The sequence below is a fragment of the Gobio gobio genome (genome assembly GCF_949357685.1).
Source record: "Gobio gobio genome assembly, chromosome: 12".
NCBI lineage: Eukaryota > Metazoa > Chordata > Actinopteri > Cypriniformes > Gobionidae > Gobio > Gobio gobio.
The window spans coordinates 3,438,364-3,463,384 of NC_137105.1; the positions used below are offsets into that span (position 1 = coordinate 3,438,364).

At 40.0% G+C, this 25,021-nt stretch overlaps 1 protein-coding gene across 1 annotated transcript in view; it reads right to left on the minus strand.

Annotated features, from left to right (window-relative positions):
• Positions 1–21,454: 21,454 nt before the first annotated feature.
• Positions 21,455–25,021, minus strand: part of LOC307135498 (GDP-L-fucose synthase-like) — a 38,247-nt gene continuing 34,680 nt past the window's right edge. Inside the window, exons 10-11 of the mRNA XM_079832000.1 lie at positions 24,778–24,877; positions 21,455–24,696 (exon numbers count right to left, since the gene is read on the minus strand). Coding sequence (XP_079688126.1) covers positions 24,641–24,696; positions 24,778–24,877 — 156 coding nt within the window. The 3' untranslated portion in view covers positions 21,455–24,640. The remainder of the gene's footprint in view (positions 24,697–24,777; positions 24,878–25,021) is intronic.

Sequence of the window (25,021 nt, forward strand, 5' to 3'; positions counted from 1 at the left end):
ATAAATGTAATCTTTAAAGGGCCACTGACAATATTAGTGCACGCTGCTCAGATCACAGAAATGTTTTCGGCTACACAATTGAGTTTCAGCATTGAATGTCGTTAAGCTTGCTGTTTATGTATGCTCAATAGTTTGTAGATTGTGTCGTGATATAATTTAATAATTACAGCCACTGATTTGTTATCGTTAGTAAAGGAGCCAACAGCTATTGAGTTTGTTTGTTTTGATGTTACTTTTCCTTTGGTCTTTTACAATAGTTTTGTTTGATAACTTGCATAATTGTATCTGTGGTGACATAATAAAGTTTAATTTGTGGCTATTTTGTCATTCCCTATTGCTTTCTCAGCTGATAGCCTGCATAACTTTAAACCGACATTAAAACACAATGAGAAATGTTTGTTTTTAATGCATGTAAACCTTCTTCATCTTTTTACGCAAAACACACAATGCTCTATATCAGTGGTTCCAAACCTGTGGGCCGCAGTAATCCTCCGGGTGGGCCGCGAGATAACTTAAAATTAATTTGAATATAGTAAATAATTAATTCATTCATTTTATTATTAATAATACAATATAAATTAAAAATATGAATTACAACAAAGAACCACCTCTCTCGTATGTAGGTCTATTCTGTGATTGTTTTGGATTCGGAGCGTTTCGAATCACTCTGTGTGAAATACAGACTGAACGGCGGCTCAAAACACCCAAACGCTTCATGAACACAGGATATGCAAAATATCCACATTTCAGATGGATAAAGCAAACCAGTGTCGCTAAACGGTTTTGATGGATGACGGCTGTAATGAAGGTAAAGGCGATTACAGTGGCATGCAGGAGTCATACATTAGGCACGCACGAGTACGTTATTATTGATGCCCAAACAAACCATGTATGTGCGCTCTCGGCTCACTGATCGCTATAACATCGTATTTCTGAATGAACGCAGTTAAATATATTCACGTAGGATGAATTCAGGGAGATTGGGACACGTTTTGCCATTGAGATGAATTGGAAAAAGTGTCCCAATCAACCTGAATTCACCCTTGAGTGTTTTATAATGGATGCTCGCAGAAGAAGCGTGTTTTAGAGAAGTGTTGAATTGATGAAATGTTTATACACACGGCATCAGCTCCAGATGCGATTGCTTGTTCTGACAGAGGAACTGTTCACTGATGACATCAACTCTTCAGATGGCTCATAATTATTTTATTTTTCATTTGTATTTTAGTGGGTTTATAAGTTATGAATGGATCCGCATAGTGGTTATATGCGTTCCTTTGGCATCTCCCTGTGGTCTTGTTTGGTATGGCAGGTTGACTTGTGCTTATTTGTATTTATTGTACTGTATAACTGAGCAGAGTAAGTACTTCTAAGTTGTAAAGAATATCTGCAAAGTATGTTCGCAAAAAAGAACACTGAAGGTTAATATATCTTGAATTTCTTTTGTTTAAAAAAAAAAAAAAAAAAAAAAAAGATTCCCGGGTCAGGAAACGCCGTTGGCACCCAAGGCGTAAATGTAGGTGTCCACATGTTAGGAAAGTGTGGATCAAACCCAGGACCAGTTACTTGCACTTTGTAACAGGTAGGAGTCCCTAAACTATCATATGTGAACTTCTTTGGTGGTCGTCGTTGCCTCATTGAGTACAGGTATTCTCTTATTACCTCAACATGTCCGTCACTTGACTCAGTTTCCTCTGGTTCTTTCGCAGGTAAGTTCTCACATGCACTTGCTGGCTCATTTTCTATTCGACTTCCAAGCAGTTCAGGTTTGTTTTCTTTCACAGGTACATGAGTAGGTGTTGGAACATCTTATTCTGCCTCTGATGAATCCTGAGAAACAGGTAACACAGGGGAAGGAGGTCGTATTAGTGCTTCCTCTTGATTACTTGACTGTTTTCTCAACTGGTACATAATACTCAGTCACTTTCACTTTCCAATTCACTTTCTTCCATTCTGTTTACAGGTACACTGGAGTTCTCCTGTGGCTGTCTCCACTTTGATTTGGATCTCGGCATTGGATTGACTTTTAGAGGGAAGTAATCGCATGGCATCAGAAGGTTTCTATCTAATACTCGTGACCTCCCTTTTCCTCGTTCAGGTTTATCTCATAAATCGACACATCCTCTGCAACTCGGCATACAACAACATGAACTTGTTCTTCCCAATAGTCCTGAAGTTTACCCGGTCCTCCCCTCGGGTCAAATTTCTTACAAGGACTTCCTGAGTTAAGGTCAGTGTATCTCACTTTTTGATCATAAATTCTCTTATTATGCTCACATGCCTTTTTAACATGTTCTCTAGCGATCTCTTGTGCTTCTTGCATCCCTAATTTCCACATCTCCAGGTACTCGTTTTTGTTCTTAGACAAGCTGCCTGTGTCAAGCCCAAAGAGCACATCAATGAGAAGTCTCGGGAAACAACCAAACGAGAGGTGAAACGGGGAGAAACCAGTCACTTCACTTTGTGAAATCCAATTTGATTTCTGTTTTTCAGTGAGAGTTTTCAACATTTGCAACAATGTCCGATTAAATCTCTCAACTTGCCCAGTTCCTTGGGGGTGGTAGGGAGTAGTTCTCGATCCAGTAATCCCACTGTACTTTTGCAGTTGCCAAAACAGCTGATTTTTGAACTCTCCTCCCTGATCATGGTGTATTCTCAAAGGGAATCCAAACTTGAGAGCAAAGTCGCTAAAGATTTTGTCTGCCACAGTCTTGCCCGATTTTGACGTTGTCGCATATGCCTGTGTGAATCTTGTGAAATGATCGACTATGACAAGGATATATTCATATCCTCCTCTGCATTTTTCCAAGTGAAGGAAGTCCACTGAGACAAGTTTGAATGGGCAAGTCGTTGTGATTGGCTTAAGAGGTGCTCTTGTTTCTTGGCACGGTTTCTTTTGCTTAATACAGGAGCAGGTCCTCAACACATAATGGTCAATGTCTCTCTGCATGCAGGGCCAAAAGAAGCGGTCTCAAATCAAAGTCATCCGATCGACACCTTGATGTCCCATTTTGTCATGCAATTCTTCAAGTGCAATTTTTCTGAATTCTGCCGGCAATACAAGCTTAGTTCTCGGTGCTGATTTTCTTTGCAGAATACCATCCTCATCCAGCATCAAATTATCCCATCCTCTCATCCAACCTTTAGCTGCTGAACCCGCAGACCTCCACTGCTGAGAAGAAGGCTTTACTCCTGACTGTAAGTGAGGAATCACCAACTCTATGTCTTGGTCTTCACTCTGAGCTCTTCGGATCTCTTCTTTTGACAGGGGTTCTGCTGATGCTGTATTGGTCACATGTTGGTGAACTCTGGCATTCTACAGCTGTTGTCAGCCTGGATAATCAGCGTCGATGCTTTCCTTTCCTGGTCAATGCCGAATAGTGAAGTGGAAATCAGCAAGCTCCGCAGCCCATCGGCATCCTGTTGCATTCAACTTGGCGGAAGTCAAAATGTAGGTAAGGGGATTATTGTACACTGTAAATGTTGGCGCATAGTAAAGATAATCCCTGAACTTCTCTGTGACAGCCCATTTGAGAGCCAGAAAATCCAATCTGCCACTGTGCAAATGGTAATTCTCTACTGCTGTTGTCAATGTCCTTGATCCATAAGCAATCACTCTCAATTTTCCATCTTGGTGTTGATGCAGGACAGCTCCCAGTCCCAGGTTCGATGCGTCCGTGTGCAGTACAAAGGGCTTAGTGAAGTCTGGGAACCCCAGAACAGGTGGCTTGATTAGACAATCTATCAGTTTTTCGAGTGTTTCCTGAAGTCGCTCTGTCCTCTCAATCAACTGACCTGATGGAACCCCATGACTCTTGCGGTAAGTCCCGCTTTTCCCTTTACCTTTTGTTTGTATCTTGTTATTGTCACTTTTCAGCAGGCCATTACGGGGGCAAGCAATCCTCAATAAATCTTTAATGTAAGGACGGTAGTAACTCAACAAGTCTAAGGTCTTTCTCAATTCTCCAACAAGTCACATGGTCTTTTGTTGTCTTAAATAAATACTCACTTGACCTTTCAGCTGTCACAAGGTTAATGAATGTTAGGACTTTACTTCTCCTCAAACTCGGAAAGGCACATTTAACAGTCCCTTGCACACACCACACACTTCACTTTGTTTCATTACCTGTTCAGTCATGTTGTAACCAATGATTGGCGTGGACAATTGACAAATGACAAATTCTTTCATTTTGTTTGACGGAGGGAGGAGCCAAATTGAACGTGATCTCTACCCATCCTTCATAGGGCATGCTGGATAAAATAACAGCTTTAAACACATACAACTCATTCATATTATATTAAACAGTGTTTATACTTAAACCAAAAGTGTGTTTTGTGCATTATACTTTTCCGTTACCTGAAAATAAGGAAGAAAATGAAGAGAGGAATGTTGATATGATGGCTTGATGACGAGGCGCGCACCAGACTAGCGTGAGATGACGTCATGACGCAGGTATGCCAAATGACAATAATTAATTCACTAAATGCACAAAACATACTATTCTTCTAATGAACACAAATAATGAATTAAATACTGTTTTACAGTATTAGAAAAATAGCATTAAACAATTTTATACTAATTCTGGGATCTTATTCAATATATCACAAAAGCATAAACATATTTTTTTCTGCTGTAAAATTAGACATTATAACATTGAGGAGATACAGATTTGACTCCCTTTTGGAGCCTGTCTCTAGTGGTCAGTTGATAAATTGTAGTTTAAGTCACATCTGTGTTGGTTTCAAACCAGACGTCAGTGGGCGGAGTTAATGCAAATAGCATTTGCCAACAAGGCGGCCTAATTGCACTTTGTGTAAATAAACACTCCATAAAAACTATCCTGGCTCTTCCAAGCTTTATAATGGGAGTGAATAGAGAAGTTTTGAAGCCCAAAAAAGTGCATCCCTCCATCAAAATAGTAATCCATACGAATCCAGGGGGTCTTCTGAAGTGAAGCCATGTGTTTTTAGTAAGAAAAATATCCATATTTATATCTTAATACCAGGTGTAAACAGGGTCCAAGCTCTCATTTGCCGTGAAAGGTCAAGTGCAGGACAAGCAAGTGAAGCAGAGATGGTACAGCATGCTAAAGAGAGGCATTTGAGTGAGGTGATCATGTGTTTACAAGGTCCTATCAGGATTCCAGGAACAGGAAATACTGAGCCTCTGTCTTATACAATCACCCATGGCCACATAGTGCATGGTACCTCCTGTGTTGCTGGACACTTCCTTGCAAGATGTTGATGTGTTGCCATCACATGTTACCTAGAAATGACAGTTTTGTACAGAACAGAAGACAAGTGGAATTACACCAGAGGTTACCGTGTCAGACTTCAGCCTGAGCTGGATAATGTTATTTCTGGAGTGTGACCATTAGTGGGCGTGCTTGCACAACAAGTGGCCTTACCTCTCAGAGTCAGAGTTTCAGAGGTTGTACCAGCAGATCATGCTCATGTGTAGACATCTATAAATAAAGAAGACACGTCAAATATACAGTATCTCTCCGTCTCCATATTCTGCTGCACTAAAGAAAATCACACCAACCCTTCAAGGTTTTATAAAGTGTAGAGCTTCTTCTTTTGTTTTGTAAGTCTCACTCCTCTTAAAGACATAAAAATCATCTTGGAACATAACGCTAAGAATAAAATGAAAACGCCACATTTTCTATGTATTCCCGTATGTATTCACGATTTGGGAACCCTTGAAATATTCAGCATATAGAAATGCATATTAAACATCATTGGACTATTGAGTGTATTATTAAAATATACAGTGTACAGATCATTAGAGAATGAACCCGGATTGACAGACCAGTAAAAACAGAAGAACATGCAAAGAATGAAACACGTGTAGAGCACAAATGTAGAAAACTAAACATAAACATACAAAGAGAGCTAAAAATCTGTCTTTGTAAAAATTAAGGGTTACATTTTGTCTTCTGTGGGAAAATAAGGGACACCCATTTACGACACTCAGATAGCGGCCCCACTTTATATTAGGGTAAGTTATATAGATAAACATGTTTTTAGACTATTTACGCCAAAGCACTTCAGAAAATTACATTTTTACTGGGAACATGTGCAAAAAAACACAGTATCACCCTTACCAGAAACTGCACACATGCTGTTCTATTTACATATTACTCCAAACTACTTCAATAAATACTGTGGTGCATTGCATATACCAGGTTATTTAAAGTATTTACTTCACAATACTTCCAATAATCCCAATATATCATGGTGCATTTCCAAAAACACATGCTTTTATCATAATAGTGTCCAAAAATAGTCAATATCAATATATAGATCAAAATATAGACACATGACCAAATATCACAGTAATTACTTAAATGGTACTAAATGAATACCATATATATGCCATTGCATTTACATAGTACTCCAAACTACTTCAAAAAATACCAAGGATGTTATTTAAGGGTAGGGTTAGGTGTAAGAGAAGTGTCAACAGTGTATGAAATTAATTACAGATGTAATTACATGCAGGTAATTTTTACTATTTAAGTACATTGTAAAAACTTGTATATACACAATAAGTGCATTGTATCAAATTATTAATTAAATATTAGTACATAGTAGTAAAGACCACCTAATATAAAGTGGGTCCAAAATAGCTTCAAGGAAACAAATAAAGAATGTCATGAACTGATTATTTCAACAATGACAACCTGACAGCTCAGCAATAAACCATAAGAAAACATGAGATCAAGTATGTGAACTTGCAACAGAACGCATTTTATATTATTTTACATTTGATTACTTTATTTATTTCTAAAGAACTCTTTAGTAGCCTATTTGGTGCACTTTAAAGGGATAGTTCACCCAAAAATGGAAAAATTCTGTCATCATTTACTCGCCCTCATGTTGTTCCAAACCTGTATGAGTTTCTTTGTTCTGCTGAACACAAAAGAAGAGATTTTGAAGAAAGTGTGTAACCAGGCACCATTGACTTCCATAGTAGGAATGTATCTTCCTAGGAGTTCAACATAACAAAGGAATTTAAGCAGGTTTGGAACAACTTGAGTAAATAATGACAGAATTTTCAGAAATTCAAAAATGTTAATTTTTTTTGTTATTTTACTTAAATTATAACTATATTATTATGTAATTATTTGTCTCATTTTTATCTAAATATTTTTGTTTTAAATTGACAGGATTATTTATTATGTATATAGCCTAGCCTTGATAATTAAAAATAACAATAAATAGCTGCAAGCAGCCATTATCGGGGCCAAGCGCAAATAAGAAGACGAGACATGCCAAAATAGCTGGCAGTGTCAGATCAACTGCAACAATGAGCAATTAAACACATTTTAAGATGATTTTAGGCAAAAAGGCTGAAAAATGCATTGTAGTCTATGGGAATTTCATGTTTTGTTCTATTATAGCGCCACCAAGAGGCACAATCCCAAAACAATTGTATATGTCCTCGGAGTGAGCCCATACATGTGTGTGTCAATTTTTGTGAAAATATCTCCTTTCATTTTGGAGTTATAGACATTTATATGAAAAAACCTGTAAAAAAATGACTGACACCTGACTTTGATTGGATTTTACTCCCCCTTACTATCAATATTTTGACATTTGGGTAATAGCATTTGGTTATCGACCTATGTTTCCGAACTTCTGACGCTGGTTTCGTCTCGATCGGACTAGCAGTTTTGAAGATATCAGCTAATGTTTTTTAAGCGCTAAATTACAACGCTGCACAAACCATACGCCGAAACCTGACAAGTCTGGTATCGTTGGACTCGGCAATAAAAGTTACTCCCATGAAAATAAGTCAATCACACCCAAAGTTATAAGCGTTTGAAAAAAATCCTCCTCTAGGTGGCGCTGTTTCTAAACTTCTCAGGCTCCTTCAGGGCATCATGCTGATGACCCATACCGAGTTTCGTAACAATCCGTTCATATGTTCATAAAATACAGCATATTAGCGCATAATTCAAAATGTCCGACAGCCAAAATGGCCGATATGGTAAAATTGGATATCAGTCGACTCGGCATGACGTACCGAATCTAACGAGACCAGTTTTATAAAAATGTTCATATACAAATACTGTCTGCCAAGCTCTGATCATCTATGAATATTATTTTGATATATTATCCATTAAAAAAACAATCGGTCTGTCACCGCTGCTTTAAGTCAGACAGTCTGAGACACTGAAATGCTTCTCTGTAAAGTGTGCAGTTCGCCTGAGGTTCCTCATGAGTTACTGGACAGACCCATTGATACCTTCTTTTCTATTCAGCCCTATATTTGGAAATCCTCTTGCGTTCAAACGGTGGACGCAAGCTCGACATGTTTTAAAAAAACGCTCAAGTTTACATTCTTGAGACTCCGTCGCTATGGCAACAAAGCCGCTAAAACGCAATCACACGCAAATGAGCTTCTCTACTAATTATTGAGAAATTGATTTCTTTATATTTGATATTAGTAGTCTCCACACTGCAACATCCTTATGTGTTTATTGAACTATGTAAAATATGGGACAAATCGTAATTTTGCCTGTTAATATGGGAAATACTATGATCAATCATTGGTTTCCAGCATTTAATAGTGAATGCATCAATGTGAACTTGAAGTCTGGCAGGTGTTTGCATAGTTTAGCATTACGGGCGGTTTTCCTGATCTGACCGTGATTTAGAGTCACACCGAGAACGGTTAGTTAAGGGTTAAAAGGTTAGTTCACACCAAAAGGAAAACTCTGTCATTCAAGAACTACTTTTATGATGCTTTTGTCATTTTTGAAGCTCAACTACTCAAGAAAAACCAGCAAAATAGCGGTCGACCGAGATGTGTCTTTCAGGGCAATTATTACAGATCAAGCAGAACGATATTTTGAACCGATATAGCTATATGTCTGGAGTAAAAATGAAAATTAATGTCGAGATTAAGAAAAACAAGGGCTCTGACAAAGGGCTCTTTCTTTAATTCTGAGAACTGTTAATAATATCTCGGTTAAAAAAAGCAATATCTCACGATTTACAAATAGTTGGAAACATTCGGGATATTGTAAGCACTCAACTGATCAAAATATATAACACTGGCCTAGTGGTGTATGGATATTTTACTGCAAAAATGTTAGATAGTGCAGCTTTAATAATAATCTTTCTGTCATCACTCTCTCCAGTTGTTTTAAACCTGAATGAGTTTCTTTCTTCTGTTGAAAATAAAAGTTATTTTGAAGAATGGCTAACCAAACCGTTTCTGGTCCCAGTGACGTCCATTGTATATTTTTTCCCACATGGAAGTCAATGGACATTCTTCACACATTCTTCAAAATATTTTCTTTTGTGTTCGGCACAAGAAAGAAATGAATACAGGTTTGGAGCAACATTAGAGCGAACTATCGCTATCCCTTTAAGGACTAGGAACTATCCCTTTAAGGACAAGCCGTAACATGTTTACTTTCACTTTAGACATAACCAACTGTGTTCGTGTAAACGTTGGTTCTCATTTATGAAACACGAGCAGAACGTATTAGGTGGCCTTAAGTAATGTGCTTACATCAAAAAATAAGAACAATGTACTTACTGTGTTCAAATTGTTTTGCAAAACACCTTTGCTGATATTGAGGTGGGATACGGGTAGGGTTTAGTTTAATTACAAATGTAACTACAGAAATTAATCACAGACGTAATTACATGCAGGTATTTAAAAAAATGTAAGTACAAAGTAAAAACATGTATGTACACAATAAGTGCATTGTATCAAATTATTAATTAAAATGTTAGTACATAGTAGTCAGTCCTTAAAAAATCCTTTATTATGCGGCACGTTTTCTTAAAAAAACTATTTATGCAATTTTATGCGATTAAAATTGCGGGAACTTGCAAAAACTGCTGTTTGATGAAAAAGAGAAAAAAAGCACTACAGCACAGAAAGTGCTGGGAATATTTAAGTTCTCATCTTGTTTTATTGAAGACCTTAATAAACACATGGCTCAAATTTACAAAACATTGAGTAAAATTGAGTCACAAAAATTGAGTCAAGTTCTGTAGCTTTACAAAAGGAATATGCTACATTTTCAGAAAAAAATCAATAAATAACTTCCTGTTTTACAGAGGTAGCTATTAGGGATCGACCGATATGGATTTTTTAGTGCCGATGCCGATACCGAATTTTTTTTCATCAGCCTTAGCCGATGAGCGATACGGGCTGCCGATTTTCTTAAGCCGATATTTGGAGCCGATACTGCTTTTGCTCCCTCAATTTACAACATAAAAATGACACAATGATCATGATAACAATTTACAATTTACAATTTAAAAAAGGAACATTTATTGAACTAAAATAAACAATATTTAACAAATAGTAAAAAACAGGTGAGGTAGAACAAGAAAAAAAAAAGTTCAGTGGTGAAAATAAATTCTGAAAATAAATATTTAAGCATAAATAAAATAATGACACTATTGCACACAGTATCAACAAGCAAGCAGAATAATAAAGTGCACACTGACTGTACTATACTTCATTCTAAAACTATTTACAACCTAGTCATTTAATGGTTACACTCTAAAAAATGCTGGGTTAAAAATAACCCAAGTTGGGTTGAATATGGACTAACCCAGTAATTGGGTTGTTTTGACCCAGCGGTTGGGTTAAATGTTTGCTTAAAACAACCCAATTGATGGGTTAGTCCATTTTCAACCCAACTTGGGTTATTTTTAACCCAGCATTTTTAGAGTGTAGGTGCACTTCACTTAATCTCTTGTAGAGCAACACCAGCGGTAATTCAGGAGAAAATCTCCCAATGCTCACCGTGAAACTTCAGTCTTTCTACCTTTTACCATCGTGTCAATTCTCAATTGATTTTGATTAATATGCGCGAGGGAGAGCGAGAGAGTTTGAAGACGGTGAGAGCTGCCCTGTGGACGCCTGTCTGGAAATAATGCAGGGGAAAAATATCGGTGAACGCAGCAGCCTTATATCGGCCGATGCCGATACACGTAAAAATAGCAAATATCGACCCGATATATCGGTCTAACACTAGTAGCTTTACAAAACAGACATTTGAGTGCTTCCAATGCACAAAGTGCAATCTCTTAAAGGGTTAGTTCACCCAAAAATGTAAATTCTGTCATTAATGACTGACCCTCATGTCGTTGGACTCCCGTCAGACCTCCGTTCATCTTCAGACACAAATGAAGATATTTTAGTGTAAATCTGATGCTCTGAAAGGCTTCCATTGGCTCAATGCACATTACACTCTCAAGACCCTTAAAAGACACTAAAGACGTTGTTACAAAGTCCGTCTCACTACAGTGGCTCTACAATAACTTTATGAAGCGGCGAGAATAGTTTTTGTGCTAAAACCTAAATAACGACTTATATAGTGATGACGATTTCAAAACACGGCATCATGAAGCTTCGAAGCGTTATGAGTCAGTGAGTCGATTCATGATTCAGATCGCGTGTCGAACCGCTGAAATGTGTGACTTTGGCGATCCAAATCGCTAAATTGACTCACTGATTCATAATGCTTCGAAGCTTCATGATGTAGTGTTTTGAAATCGGTCAACACACTGGGAAACTGCTTTGCTTTGGTCTTTTGCTGTTATTTTTGTTGGCAGAAGTGAGTTTGCCTGCTTCATCATGGTTTCAGCGATATCTATGGTTTCAGCACAGGGTTTGCAGCTTTTCGATGACGTTCGCGTCGGGTAATTACATCACTTCAAAACGTTCAGACAATAATACAATTGTATTCATACAATTCTTTAGGGTTTCAGTATAAGGAAATATAAAATGAAATAAAATAAAATGAAAGACAAATCCATATTTCATCTCTGGAAGCAGTCACCACTCAGAGACCAAATACTAACTTTAGAAAATATAAAGGAAGAAACAATCATGGGTCCTCTTGATTTAAGCAAACTCATAACTGGAAAGAATCAGTAAAATCATAAAAATTATATAGGAGGATGAATATTGATTGAGGCTTTGGTTATGAATTTAAGTAAGATATATATATATATATATACATAATTATATTGAAGCGGCGGTATAGATTCCAGAATCTTTCACCGGCAAGGCTTTAAAGTCAATAATGAACTTTTGTCTCGTGTGAGTGTTACCGCTGCGTTAACATGTGATGTGAATGTACAGTTTATTCGTCCACGATCGTGGTATATAAATATCTAAATTTCAAAATTAAATTATTTTATCTGCAGTTTTGAAAATTATCCAGTACCGATAACCGATATTATTTCCCCTCAAATATCTTATTTAGTTCTGTGGAAGATTGCTGTTCTGTCAGCTGCAAAAATAACTGTATGTGTGTGTGAAAGGATACAATCACTTCATCTTCAAACCGAACAGTTCAACCACAGCCTCTTTATGGTGAACTCATCCTCCTCTCCGACTAGAGGAACACGAGAGACTTGATCTTGATATCTGATCAGCCACTGAGCTCTGATGAAACTGATCCAACATTAGGCCACGCCAGCAATCGGTTAATAGTTAGAGAGTCAGACTGGTATCTCTCATGTTGATGATTTAACAAGATTAGACATGTGACTTCACACATCAGCGAGTCATGTGACTTCAGAAGTGCGCGTTTGGCTTCCGCTTCACACCGGGGATGTTTGACTGTTTTGATCTCGTCTTGTTGCATAAGATGTTTCTCACACTCCTTCAATGGACTTCAATTGTGATTGTGTTGTTGTAATCCCCACTGGTGCGAGATCACAATCATGAGATTCTTGTGTTTCTTGATATTTTTAATTATTTTCCACCCTGTTCCTGTTGAGGAATGACTTCCTCACAGTACACTGACTGGACGAGACGGGACACATTTCTGAACACTATTTTTTTTACATATAAAAGAAAGACAGTCAATGTTAATGCGTTCATTTTTTCAGTTTAGTTTCACTGAAGGTCTTTATTCACTGTGGAGTTGAATAAACACTTACGAAAAGAAAATATATTTCCATATATTTACAATCATCAATATATTAAATGTATGGAGTAATACACAGATCAGGCATAACATTATGATATTATTGTGTTGGTCCCTCCCTGACCCGTCGAGGCATGGACTCCACTAGAAGGTGTGCTGTGGTATCTGGCACCAAGATGTTAGCAGCAGATCCTTTAAGTCCTGTAAGTTGCGAGGTGGGGTCTCCATGGATCGGACTTGTTTGTTCTGCTCATCCCACAGATGCTCGATTGGATTGAGATCTGGGGAATTTGGACTCAAACTCGTTGTTGTGCTCCTCAAACCATTCCTGAAGCGTTTGTGCTTTGTGGCAGCGCATTATCTGCTGAAAGAGCCACAGCCACCAGGGAATACCGTCTCCATGAAAGGCTGGACATGGTCTCAACAATGCTTAGGTAGGTGAGACGTGTCAAAGTCACATCCACATGATGGAGGACCCAAGCTTTCCCAGCAGAACATTGCCCAAAGCATCACTGCCTCCGCCGCCACACCTTCTTCCCATAATGCACCTGGTGCCATGTGTTCCCCAGGTCAGCCATGCACACACACACCCGGCCATCCAATGATCATCAGACCAGGTCACCTTCTTCCATTGCTCCGTGGTCCAGTTCTGATGCTCACGGGCCACTGTTGGTGCTTTGGGCGGGGTCAGGGGTCAGCATGGGCACTGGTCAGCGGCTGTGCCGCCCCATACACAACAAACTGAGATGCTCTGTGTATTCTGACCCCTTTCTATCAGAACCAGCATTAACTTCTTGAGCAGTTTAAAGGTCCCGTTTTTTTGAAGCTTTTATTGTGTTTACAGTGTGCAATATAACATGTGTTCATGTTTCGCGTGTAAAAAAACACCGTCTTTTTCACACAATTTACTCATCTGTATATCGCTGTTTTCACTGTCCTCAAAACGGCTTGAAAGATTTCCCTGTTCTATGAAGTCCCTCCTTCAGAAACACGTAACGAGTTCTGATTGTGCCAGCGGTTCCCGTGTTGTGATTCGACAGCAGCTTAGGGCACGCAGAGCGCACGTTACCGGAAAGGTCGCGCCTCTCACCATAACGGGGATGCATGCGCTCAATTATCTTTAAGTACAGCGTCCCTGGGAAAGCCAAACAAAGGTGACTTGACTCCGGGATGAAAATAACAGCGTCTCGACGACATGGCGACAAACAAACTCTACAAACGCAACCGAACGCAACACTTCCTCTTCTCCACGCGGGAGCAACAAGACCACGCCCCCTTTTTCGCGTACTCTTGTGGGCGGAGGTTAGTCGACAAACTGTTCTACTGACGTAATTAAAGCAGGAAATACCAGGATGTAGAACAAACCGGCCGTTCGCTGTAGGCTTTGAAAGGGAACTTCTGTTAAATAAAATATCTCGCTTGGCATTGAACTTTGAGCTTTATAATTTTACAGGTATTATATATGCTCTAACAGCAACATTACACACTAACTAAAGTTTGAAAAATGGGATCACGAAGAACAGGACCTTTAAGCTCCAGTAGCTCGTCTGTTTGATCGACCACACGAGCATCAATGAGCCTCGGCCGCCCATGACCCTGTGGCCGGTTCTCCACTGGTCCTCCATGACCCTGTGGCCGGTTCTCCACTGGTCCTCCATGACCCTGTGGCCGGTTCTCCACTGGTCCTTCATGACCCTGTGGCCGGTTCTCCACTGGTCCTTCATGACCCTGTGGCCGGTTCTCCACTGGTCCTTCATGATCCTGTGGCCGGTTCTCCACTGGTCCTTCATGACCCTGTGGCCGGTTCTCCACTGGTCCTTCATGACCCTGTGGCCGGTTCTCCACTGGTCCTTCATGATCCTGTGGCCGGTTCTCCACTGGTCCTTCATGACCCTGTGGCCGGTTCTCCACTGGTCCTTCATGACCCTGTGGCCGGTTCTCCACTGGTCCTTCATGACCCTGTGGCCGGTTCTCCACTGGTCCTTCATGACCCTGTGGCTGGTTCTCCACTGGTCCTTCATGACCCTGTGGCTGGTTCTCCACTGGTCCTCCATGACCTGACCCTGTGGCCGGTTCTCCACTGGTCCTCCATGACCCTGTGGCCGGTTCTTCACTGGTCCTCCATGACCCTGTGGCCGGTTCTTCACTGGTCCTCCATGACCCTGTGGCCGGTTCTCCACTGGTCCTCCATGACCCTGTGGCCGGTTCTTCACTGGTCCTCCATGACCCTGTGGCCGGTTCTCCACGGGTCCTTCATGACCCTGTGGCCGGTTCTTCACTGGTCCTCCATGACCCTGTGGCCGGTTCTCCACTGGTCCTTCATGACCCTGTGGCCGGTTCTCCACTGGTCCTTCATGACCCTGTGGCCGGTTCTCCACTGGTCCTCCATGACCCTGTGGCCGGTTCTCCACTGGTCCTTCATGACCCTGTGGCCGGTTCTCCACTGGTCCTTCATGACCCTGTGGCCGGTTCTCCACTGGTCCTTCATGATCCTGTGGCCGGTTCTCCACTGGTCCTTCATGACCCTGTGGCCGGTTCTCCACTGGTCCTTCATGACCCTGTGGCCGGTTCTCCACTGGTCCTTCATGACCCTGTGGCCGGTTCTCCACTGGTCCTTCATGACCCTGTGGCTGGTTCTCCACTGGTCCTTCATGACCCTGTGGCTGGTTCTCCACTGGTCCTCCATGACCTGACCCTGTGGCCGGTTCTCCACTGGTCCTCCATGACCCTGTGGCCGGTTCTTCACTGGTCCTCCATGACCCTGTGGCCGGTTCTTCACTGGTCCTCCATGACCCTGTGGCCGGTTCTTCACTGGTCCTCCATGACCCTGTGGCCGGTTCTCCACTGGTCCTCCATGACCCTGTGGCCGGTTCTTCACTGGTCCTCCATGACCCTGTGGCCGGTTCTCCACTGGTCCTTCATGACCCTGTGGCCGGTTCTTCACTGGTCCTCCATGACCCTGTGGCCGGTTCTCCACTGGTCCTTCATGACCCTGTGGCCGGTTCTCCACTGGTCCTTCATGATCCTGTGGCCGGTTCTCCACTGGTCCTTCATGACCCTGTGGCCGGTTCTCCACTGGTCCTTCATGACCCTGTGGCCGGTTCTCCACTGGTCCTCCATGACCCTGTGGCCGGTTCTCCACTGGTCCTTCATGACCCTGTGGCCGGTTCTCCACTGGTCCTCCATGACCCTGTGGCCGGTTCTCCACTGGTCCTTCATGACCCTGTGGCCGGTTCTCCACTGGTCCTGTAGTTTTGGAGATGCTCTGACCCAGTCTTCCAGCCGTCACAATCTGACCCTTGTCAAACTCGCTCAAATCCTTATGCTTGCCCATTTTTTCTGCTTCTAACACATCAACTCTGAGGACAAAATGTTCACCTGCTGCCTAATATATCCCATCCACTAACAGGAGATGAAGAGATCATCAGTGTTATTCACTTAAATGTCATGCCTGATCGGTGCACAATACAATGTATTGAATAATACATAAGGAATTGCCGCTTTTCAAATATTTGTTATACTCATGGGAGTTATTTTTACTCAATTGAGTTATGATTCTACTACACAGCTTTCGAGGAAATGTTGGGGTTCCAGCTTAGGACCCAGGACCAGTAGTGAAAAATGAAGACCAAGAGTCAGGAGTGTAATTAATTAAAGAAAAATGTACTGAAGAATAGTTTGCAGTTTCATCAGCAGTTCGTAGGCCGCGCTCCCTCTACCAGCCTATCGCACATACAATTTCTGAACAGTTATACTGTTTTCAAGGTCTAACCACGTCATTATTGCCATGTGGAATGATTCTGATTGGCTCAGAGAAAATTGACAATGTGTGGAAATTTACCAAGACTGTCCGTTAATCAGATTCACGTTTACAGATATCACTTGTTGATGCTGTCACCCCGGAAGAAGGCAAGTAATGACCTTCCAGATTCTGGAGCAGGCCCCAGCTTGTCCAGAACAACAAGCCCCTCATCTTTTAGGATGCCTGTAATCCACCTCCAATACTGATCTGAAACACCGAATACTGCACACACACACATACACAGTCTTTCCAAGGTTGGAGTTGCTTCCCAACCAGAGAAAGTTTTCCAAAACATATTGATAACATGTGCTTTTCTCTCAGTGAGAAATACAGACAATAGTACAGACCATATTCATCTCGATTCTTTAGGGTTTCAGTAAAAGGAAATCTAAAATGAAATGAAATAAAATAAATAAATGAAAGACAAATCCATATTTCATCTCTGGAAGCCGGGCTAAATGAGCAATCTCTGTTACTGCATTCCTGTCGAGTTGGAGGTGTGTGATGCCTCTAAAATCCAAACACACGACAACATGTCGAAATCAAGTGTTTTTGCGAAACATCACACACACACCACCAGGACAGACCCTCAGTCACCACTCCGAATACAAACTATAGAAATTATACAAGAAGGTCCTATTGATATAAGCAAACTCATAACTGGAAAGAATCATTAACATCATAATTATATAGGAGGATGAATATTGATTGAGGCTTTGATTATACATTTAATTAGGATATATATATATATATATATATATATATATATATATTAGGGATGCAACAATACAGTTAGTCCGCGGTTCAATACATACCTCGGTTTTTACCCACGGTTTTCGGTTGGGTTCGGTTCTGATGGCTTGTCACATACATTTTTTGTTATTCTATTCTTAGGCGACAGGAACCGCAAGAGGTTAAAGAGAAAAAAGACTATTTTTTTATTGCAATACTCTTTCTTTATTTTACTTAAAAGAATTGAAAAACCTTACTTAAACTTAAAACTTTACTTTAAAAAAAAACCCTTGTACACATTCCTAGTGTATTGGATAATATAAAATAAATATATATTTAAAGATTTACACTGGCAGCTCAGAGCTGTACAGCAGCATTTAAGTATGAAATTGAATGAATGAAAAAATAAAACACTACACAGACTTCACTTTAAAATATACACTGATTCTTATTAAAGCTACTGTATTAGTTTTTCAGTCAAGAGCAGCGAGTGATTTTCTCTTTGTCTTTAGTTGTTGTATTAACATTAAAGGGATAGTTCACTCAAAACTGAAAATTCTGTCATCGAGAAATGAATACAGGTTTGAAACAATATTAGAGTGAGTAAATAATGACAATTTTAGAGGTGAACTGTCCCTTTAAGGACCGCATGTTCACTGGCTGCGCTGCTGTCAGTTTAAGACCTGCGCGCATCTAATATACAGACACATCGATTTTACTTTCACTTTAGACATAACCGACTGTGTTTATGTTAACCTTGTGTGTATTTGACAGTATTAACGCAGTAAGACGACTACTTAGTTCAGTATTCACGTGTTTTACAGGCTTTTAGTGCGCGCGCTCTGAAAACCACGTTAAAACCGCGCACGCGAATGAACCGGCAAGGCTTTAAAGCGCATGCAAATAATGAACTTTGGTGATTGTGAATAACTATAGTGTTCTGTGAGTATAACTCTAACACTAACCTGTGATGTGAATGTATGTCGCGTTGTTCAGTATATTGGGATGGAGGCAAATTATAGAATTTGTAGAAAAATAATTAATTAAATGCGAAACCGAAAAAAACGCAATTCACAAGTGCGTATTGAACCGTGAATGCCGTACCGAACGGTTCAATATTATATTGAGAATTGTGGCATCCCTAATATATATACACAATTATATTGAAGCGGTAGTGGATTTCAGAATCCACCTTTCAGAAAGTTGTGTTGATATCGTTTAAGGGTGCAAGTTGGAAACACGTTAAGTCAAACACAAATTAGTTGAATTCAAAATACTCAAAATTGTGATGCAAAGAGTTGCCTCAATTACTTTTGAGTCATCACCGTATTCTCCATCAAGTCTCATTGGCTTAAATGCATGTTTCGCTTGTTCAAGGATTTCCAGTGATTAAAAACAAGCGTTTGATATTCACCTTCTCAGGGAACCGGGTTGCAAGACGTTCCCTTGAGAAGTGGAACTTGGCAGCTGGTGTTGATGCTATAGAGAACACAACTCCCACTTAGCCATGCTGAGGAAATGCCTGCCCACTAGATTGTAAAATGTCAACTGATGATAGCACAACATTGTCTGTGGTTAGAGAAACTGAAACTGTCATGTAGCCACAGCTTGGGTAGTTGTTTTTATGCATATCAGAAGACTTTTTGCATTCTGCATAGACCATCATTGCAGTTTATAGTTTATTTTTTTAAATTATCTTCATTAGAGTTTATAAAGTTCTGTTGAAGTCTGTCCTGTGGTTTTGTTCGTGCATTAGATCAGTCAACAATAAATCACATTGAGTTCAGGCAGAAATCTCGGGATAATCATGGATGACAATGAGAGCACGTCATGCAGGTTTGCACAACATCAGGAAGATCACACCCTTCCTAACGGAGCAGCTCAACTTCGGTTATCATTTCAAGGCTGGAAGTCTCTCAGGCTACACTCTAAAAAACACTGCCTTAAAAACAACCCAATTTGGGTAAATCGGACAAGAACACGTTAGGTTAATTTTCCCCAGCAAATTGGGTTGTTTATTTAAAGGTGCTGTATGTAAGTTTTTCACCTTCTAAATCATAAAAATACCATAATATGCTTGAAAATCATAGACTATAAAATATATGGACATAGTGTCTGTGACGTCATGCCTAGGATTCTGAAGAGCAGTTTTGAAGCGTATAGTAGGGTCGAGCTGGCCGTCGCCATTTTGTCAGCGCGCATCACTCCCGGATAACAGAAAACGGGCAAAGAGGCGGGATGTGGGCGGAGCTGAGGTGACGACTAATGGTGCGTTCACACCAGACGCGACTTGCACGAATAAATCGCGATATTAGCGCGTAGTTGGATGCTTGAACATTTTGAGTTCACACGCTTCATTCACGCGTGACATTCACTTCACAACAGACGTGATTCGCGTAATGGGAGGGGCTTCTGCCAGCGGCTCAACTCGTTGTGAAATGGCTGACATGGATTGTTTTAAAATACGGCGAATAAGCTCAATTTGCCGGCTTTTGCTAGCTTGTAGTCTCAATAGGGTGAATTCAGGGTGATACTTTATAACAACTTTTGAAGACAAAATGAAACACAACAAATAAGGGAGGGACCCATCCAAATATAATTGCCAACCACTAGTTCAAAACATAATACAAAAAGAAAATGAAATGAAACCCAAGTCCAAAAAGTCCTTCAGTATTGAATCAGTCCATTAAATGTAACCACAAAAGCACCAAATAGGAAAAAAAACAGGAATGATGTGGGTGTAATGAATATAAGGAACCTGAAATCCAGCGATGATCAATAAGATTGTCTGTACTTGAAAAGTTCAGTTCTGATTCAGTCCAGTTACAGCCACAATCTTGTCGTTGAAAAAGCTCATTCAGACAAAAATACCAAAATTGAAGAAAAACAAGGGAAAAAAAATTATCCATAAGAATAATTCCCGCTGAAGAAAAGGTGATGCTGGTGTAGAGTCCGCATGGCCTACATTGAGCATTTGCAAACGTATTGTTCCTCCACTCATGACCACAAAAAGGCCTAACTCTTGAGAATTATCTCAATCCCCCTTTTTTGAAAACTAACTCCGCTATCTCCCAGGTAAGCTACCACATGGCCACCTCACTTCCTCCTTAGCTCTCCCTATATGAGATGCTAACCTTCCTCCTCAGGCTACCGCCCCCTGGTGACCCGGAAGAAAATTGTAAACTGAATCTATGATCAGCCAGTAACAATGAAAACACATTTGGAATTGTTACAACTTTTTCCAAGTCATCTCAATGGCAAAAAGTGTCCCAATCGCCTTGAAATCACCCTATGTAGAGCTCAAATTGAGTAAAGAATGTTTTTTTACAACTTACCAGACTGTCCGACCTCCTCATGCTCTTTCTTCCAAGCAAGATCCTTTTTATTCCTGTTTTTATAAAGTATGAAGATGTATCGTACAGCACTGGGTATCCACATATGATTTTGTCCTCATAGAGTGCCGAAGTTATGACGTCACTTTGTAGGCCAAAACGCGGAAGTGAGTTAGCATTTTAGCCCTTCCGGTTCCCTCGCCCTAAAGTCTATGGTTTTTTTGAATGAGTTTTTGCTAAATCGCCTGAAATAAGGTCTGTGGTTAACAAAGCCTATACATATTTTCACGTTTTGATCTATGACATAAAACACATTAGTTAAAACCTGCTTGTGATTTTTTAAAACTTTATTGTGTCTTAAAAACGGTGGTTGCTAACAAGTTGCTAAAAGGGACTACATCCTTTGGCGGGGACTTTAGACGTCATCGTGACAAACAGGAAATCTCCCACTAGCCCGCGTTTCAGCCTCACTTATGAAGAACTTATGTGGCATGAATAAATTGCGCTATTTGCGCAAAGTTGGATGCTTGAACATTTTGAGTTTACTCTCTTCATTCCTGCTTTATTCGCGTGGGTCATTCACTTCACAACAGATGCGAATTATTGCACAAATAGTATTTAATAGGCTACCAAAATATCTCAAAATATTCAATAAATATTATTGAACTAAAATATAGAACATTTATTCAATTGAAAAATAGTTAAGGTGTATGGTTACATTTGACCACTAATGAGTATGAGTGTGACCAATTAGTCAGGAATACCTTAGGGCTAAATACAATTAAAAAAAACATTAACATCAATGTTAACATGGTTGCATCTCCATTATAAAACGATCCTGTATGGTTGACGTAATAATCAATGCACACTATGCTGTACTGTTTACCAAAACTTGCTGCAAACACCTGTAAAGTGGAGCTGTTGTGTATCAAGCCATTCAAATGTATTGACACCGCGCTAGAAGCATTGAGAGCTCCGTGAAGCGCGTGACGGCGCGCGCCCACAGGGAGATGAGAGAGCATGTCGTAACTCCGTTTTTCAACACGCTGGCTTAACTGTTAATGCCATATTAGCGCCAAAACGCTATTTATTGTTTGAATTTCACATTAAACTTAAAAAAATGTAAAAGCTTAGACTTTGTTCAACATCAAAGCAGCTTTGGCAATTTGGCGTGAGATTAAGTTGGGCAGCGTGAGAGCGTGAGACTGAGCCTGAAAGCGTGAGTATCACGCCAAATGCATGAGAGTTGGCAACCCTGGCCAACCTAGTGTGAATGAGACTGATGTCGAAGCCGAGAGAAAGAACGGTCTTCGGCACTCGCACATGCAAAGCGCACACAAAAAGCCGGCTATCAGATAGTGGGCGAATTATGAATTGAGTTCTCTTTCGTGTCTTCTTGCGCTTGAAAGGACAAATACACAAAAAATTGTGGCTAGATATCCTCGTGAACACAGTAAGTAACGCGCGTCACAGTATCAGGGCTGGATTTACTTCATATTGTGACATAGGCTAAATTAATTTTTGGCCTCCCCCAAACACACCCACACTCTTAAAGTGACAGCAGCCTAAAGGCCTGTTCACACCGGGACAATTTTCTCACGCGTTTATCGGCGAAGTTTAACGCCTCGTGACTAAACAAAGGGTGACAATGTGAGGCGTATGGGCGTCACTAGGCCCTTTTTAGGGGGGCTTCAGCCCCTTAACTTCTGTCCAGCCCCCCTAAAAAAATGTTTGATTAACCTTTCAAACATATGAAACTGGCGGGAGGCTTCGGCTTCGTTAACCAGTGTGTTCTTCAATGCACTGTGGCGGCGAATAAAGCGCACGTCAGAAGCAGAGGTGTGTGTGTTGATCTGAGCCTCATTGGTCTGTCACCGCTCGTCAATGTCAAAATATTTGAGAAAACCAATCAAATCAGAGTAGGCGGGCTTTATGCTCACACAGAAGTTGCTGAGGCTGAGAGATAATTTTAGCAGCGCGACTCGACCTCAAGTGAGATATATGTAGCTAAACTAAACATTTCATATTTGACAGCACCTTCTTTTAATCTGAAATGTTAAACAAATGACAAAAATATTCAGGCAAATGAATAAACTTTTGTCTAATTTTGCCATTTTGATTTGAAATATCAAATGCCTATGTAATGTCATCTATAATTTCATTAACAAACAAGAAATATTAACAAAGTAATATTAGTAATAAATGTGTGCATATTGTACATTTAATAATTCCATGTGTAGCTCTCAGTAAAAAAAAAAAGCTCAACTTTTTTCAGCCTGTATTGGGCATAAGATTAATAATGTATGTGTGCATATTGTGAATTAATTTAATACATTTAGTTAGGCTACCTAGCTTTCCTGTTAGCCTTCAGTAAATGAACATGTCTACAAAAATTATTCATAAAAGATATAAATATCAGTTAAACATATGTTTACTTTCTTCACTGACAAAAATGGAAAAACTTTATCAGTCATATCTGCCCACTGACATGGTTTTCAAGCTATTGTTATCTAATTTTTTGGCGTTCAGAACATTTTAAAATGCACATATGTAGATCATAGAAATCAAAATTTTCTCGAGGGGCCATGCCCCCCAAAATCCCCCTAACTACCTCACATTTGGGATCTCAGTGATTATAAACCTGCCTACATTGTATGATTAAGGGATGTACAATATGGTCATGCAGAATGAGGCATTAATATTTGCTTTACAGGTATAAGTAATAATAAACAGCCAATATCCTAATATGCATACGAATAAGCTACTAGTTAATAGTGAGAATTGGACCCTAAACTAAAGTGTTATAAATTTTTTCATATCCTCACTGGGGGCTGAGCCCCCCTAAAATGAAAATCCTATAAACGCCCCTGGTGAGGCGTAAAAGTGTCATCTTTAAAAAAACGCCTTGGGTTGAATATTGGAATACGATGGGTTGGGAAAAGATGAAGAAGTAAGTAGACCAAGAAGAAGATGAGCTGCTAATGCTGCTCACCAGTTAGCAAAAGTGTGTGAATGGTTTTGGCAAGCGCGTAAATACCGTCTCTCTTCTTCTTCTGCGTGACGAGCGAGTGTCAGAAGCGTAAAGCGGCGCAGCGCCACCTTGTGTACCGGGAGCGCCATCTACTCAGTGTTCGTTCACTCGCCGCATCGCCAGTGGAAATCGCTTGGGTGTGAACACAAAGACGCGCCGAAAAACGTCTCGAAAAACGCACACAATAATTGTCCCGGTGTGCACAGGCCTTAATAAACCTGCTGCAATCTGTGTCATAAATGTTAACCAAAGAACAAAAGAACATTACTTTACCTTATTGGAAACGGTAAGAATTGCAATACCTAAAATTCAAATGATACCCAACGCTATTTGCTAAAATTTCTAAAAGAGTGTCCTGCTTTCTCTTTATTATAATTGTAAATCTCACTTCTCTTCATGACTTGGATTGGGATGAAATGTCTTGACATTTTCCAGAATAAAAACGTATAACGCTGATTTTATAGACATGAAGTATATGAATTTGTATTTGTAGAATGAATTTGGGAACCGTAAAATATTCTGCATATAAAAAAATAAGACATTGAACACCATTATTTAAAATTTGAGTGTATTGTGAAATACACAGAACAGATCATTAGACAATAAACCCAGAACATACTCTGATTGACAGCCCAGTAAAAAAAGCAGAAGGAAATGTACAGCACCAAAAACAGTAGAGCCCACAAATACAAATCAAAACACTTGAAATAAATATGAAAAGAGCACTAAGATGGCAGTGTTCAATGATTGTAAAAAGTAAGGGGTGTTTGATAAATAATCCAGCATTGAGATGCTCCCCACAGCCAATGAGATGTGAAGATCTTCATTTACGGGCGATGTCATAATTGGCCGCAAGCCAATCACACGTCTCCTTGACGGCTGGAAAAAGAAAAGCACCTATAAGGACTGTTCTTTTGACAATTATTGAAGAACATTTAGCAAATGCTAAAGATTGGTCACCTGCTTTGAACGGTGTGAACTTGAAGTCTGGCAGGTATTTGCGTAGTTTGGCGTTACTGGCGGTTTTCTTGATCTGACCGTCTGATTTACTAGTGTCATACTGAGAGCGGCTAGTTAAGGGTTAAAAAAACCTCAAGTGGTGCTTTATTGAAGCCCAACAACTCAAGAACATTCTGCAAAATATCTTATTTGGTGTTCCACAGAACAAAGATGGCTGTTCTGTCAATGTTTGTATGTGAAAGGA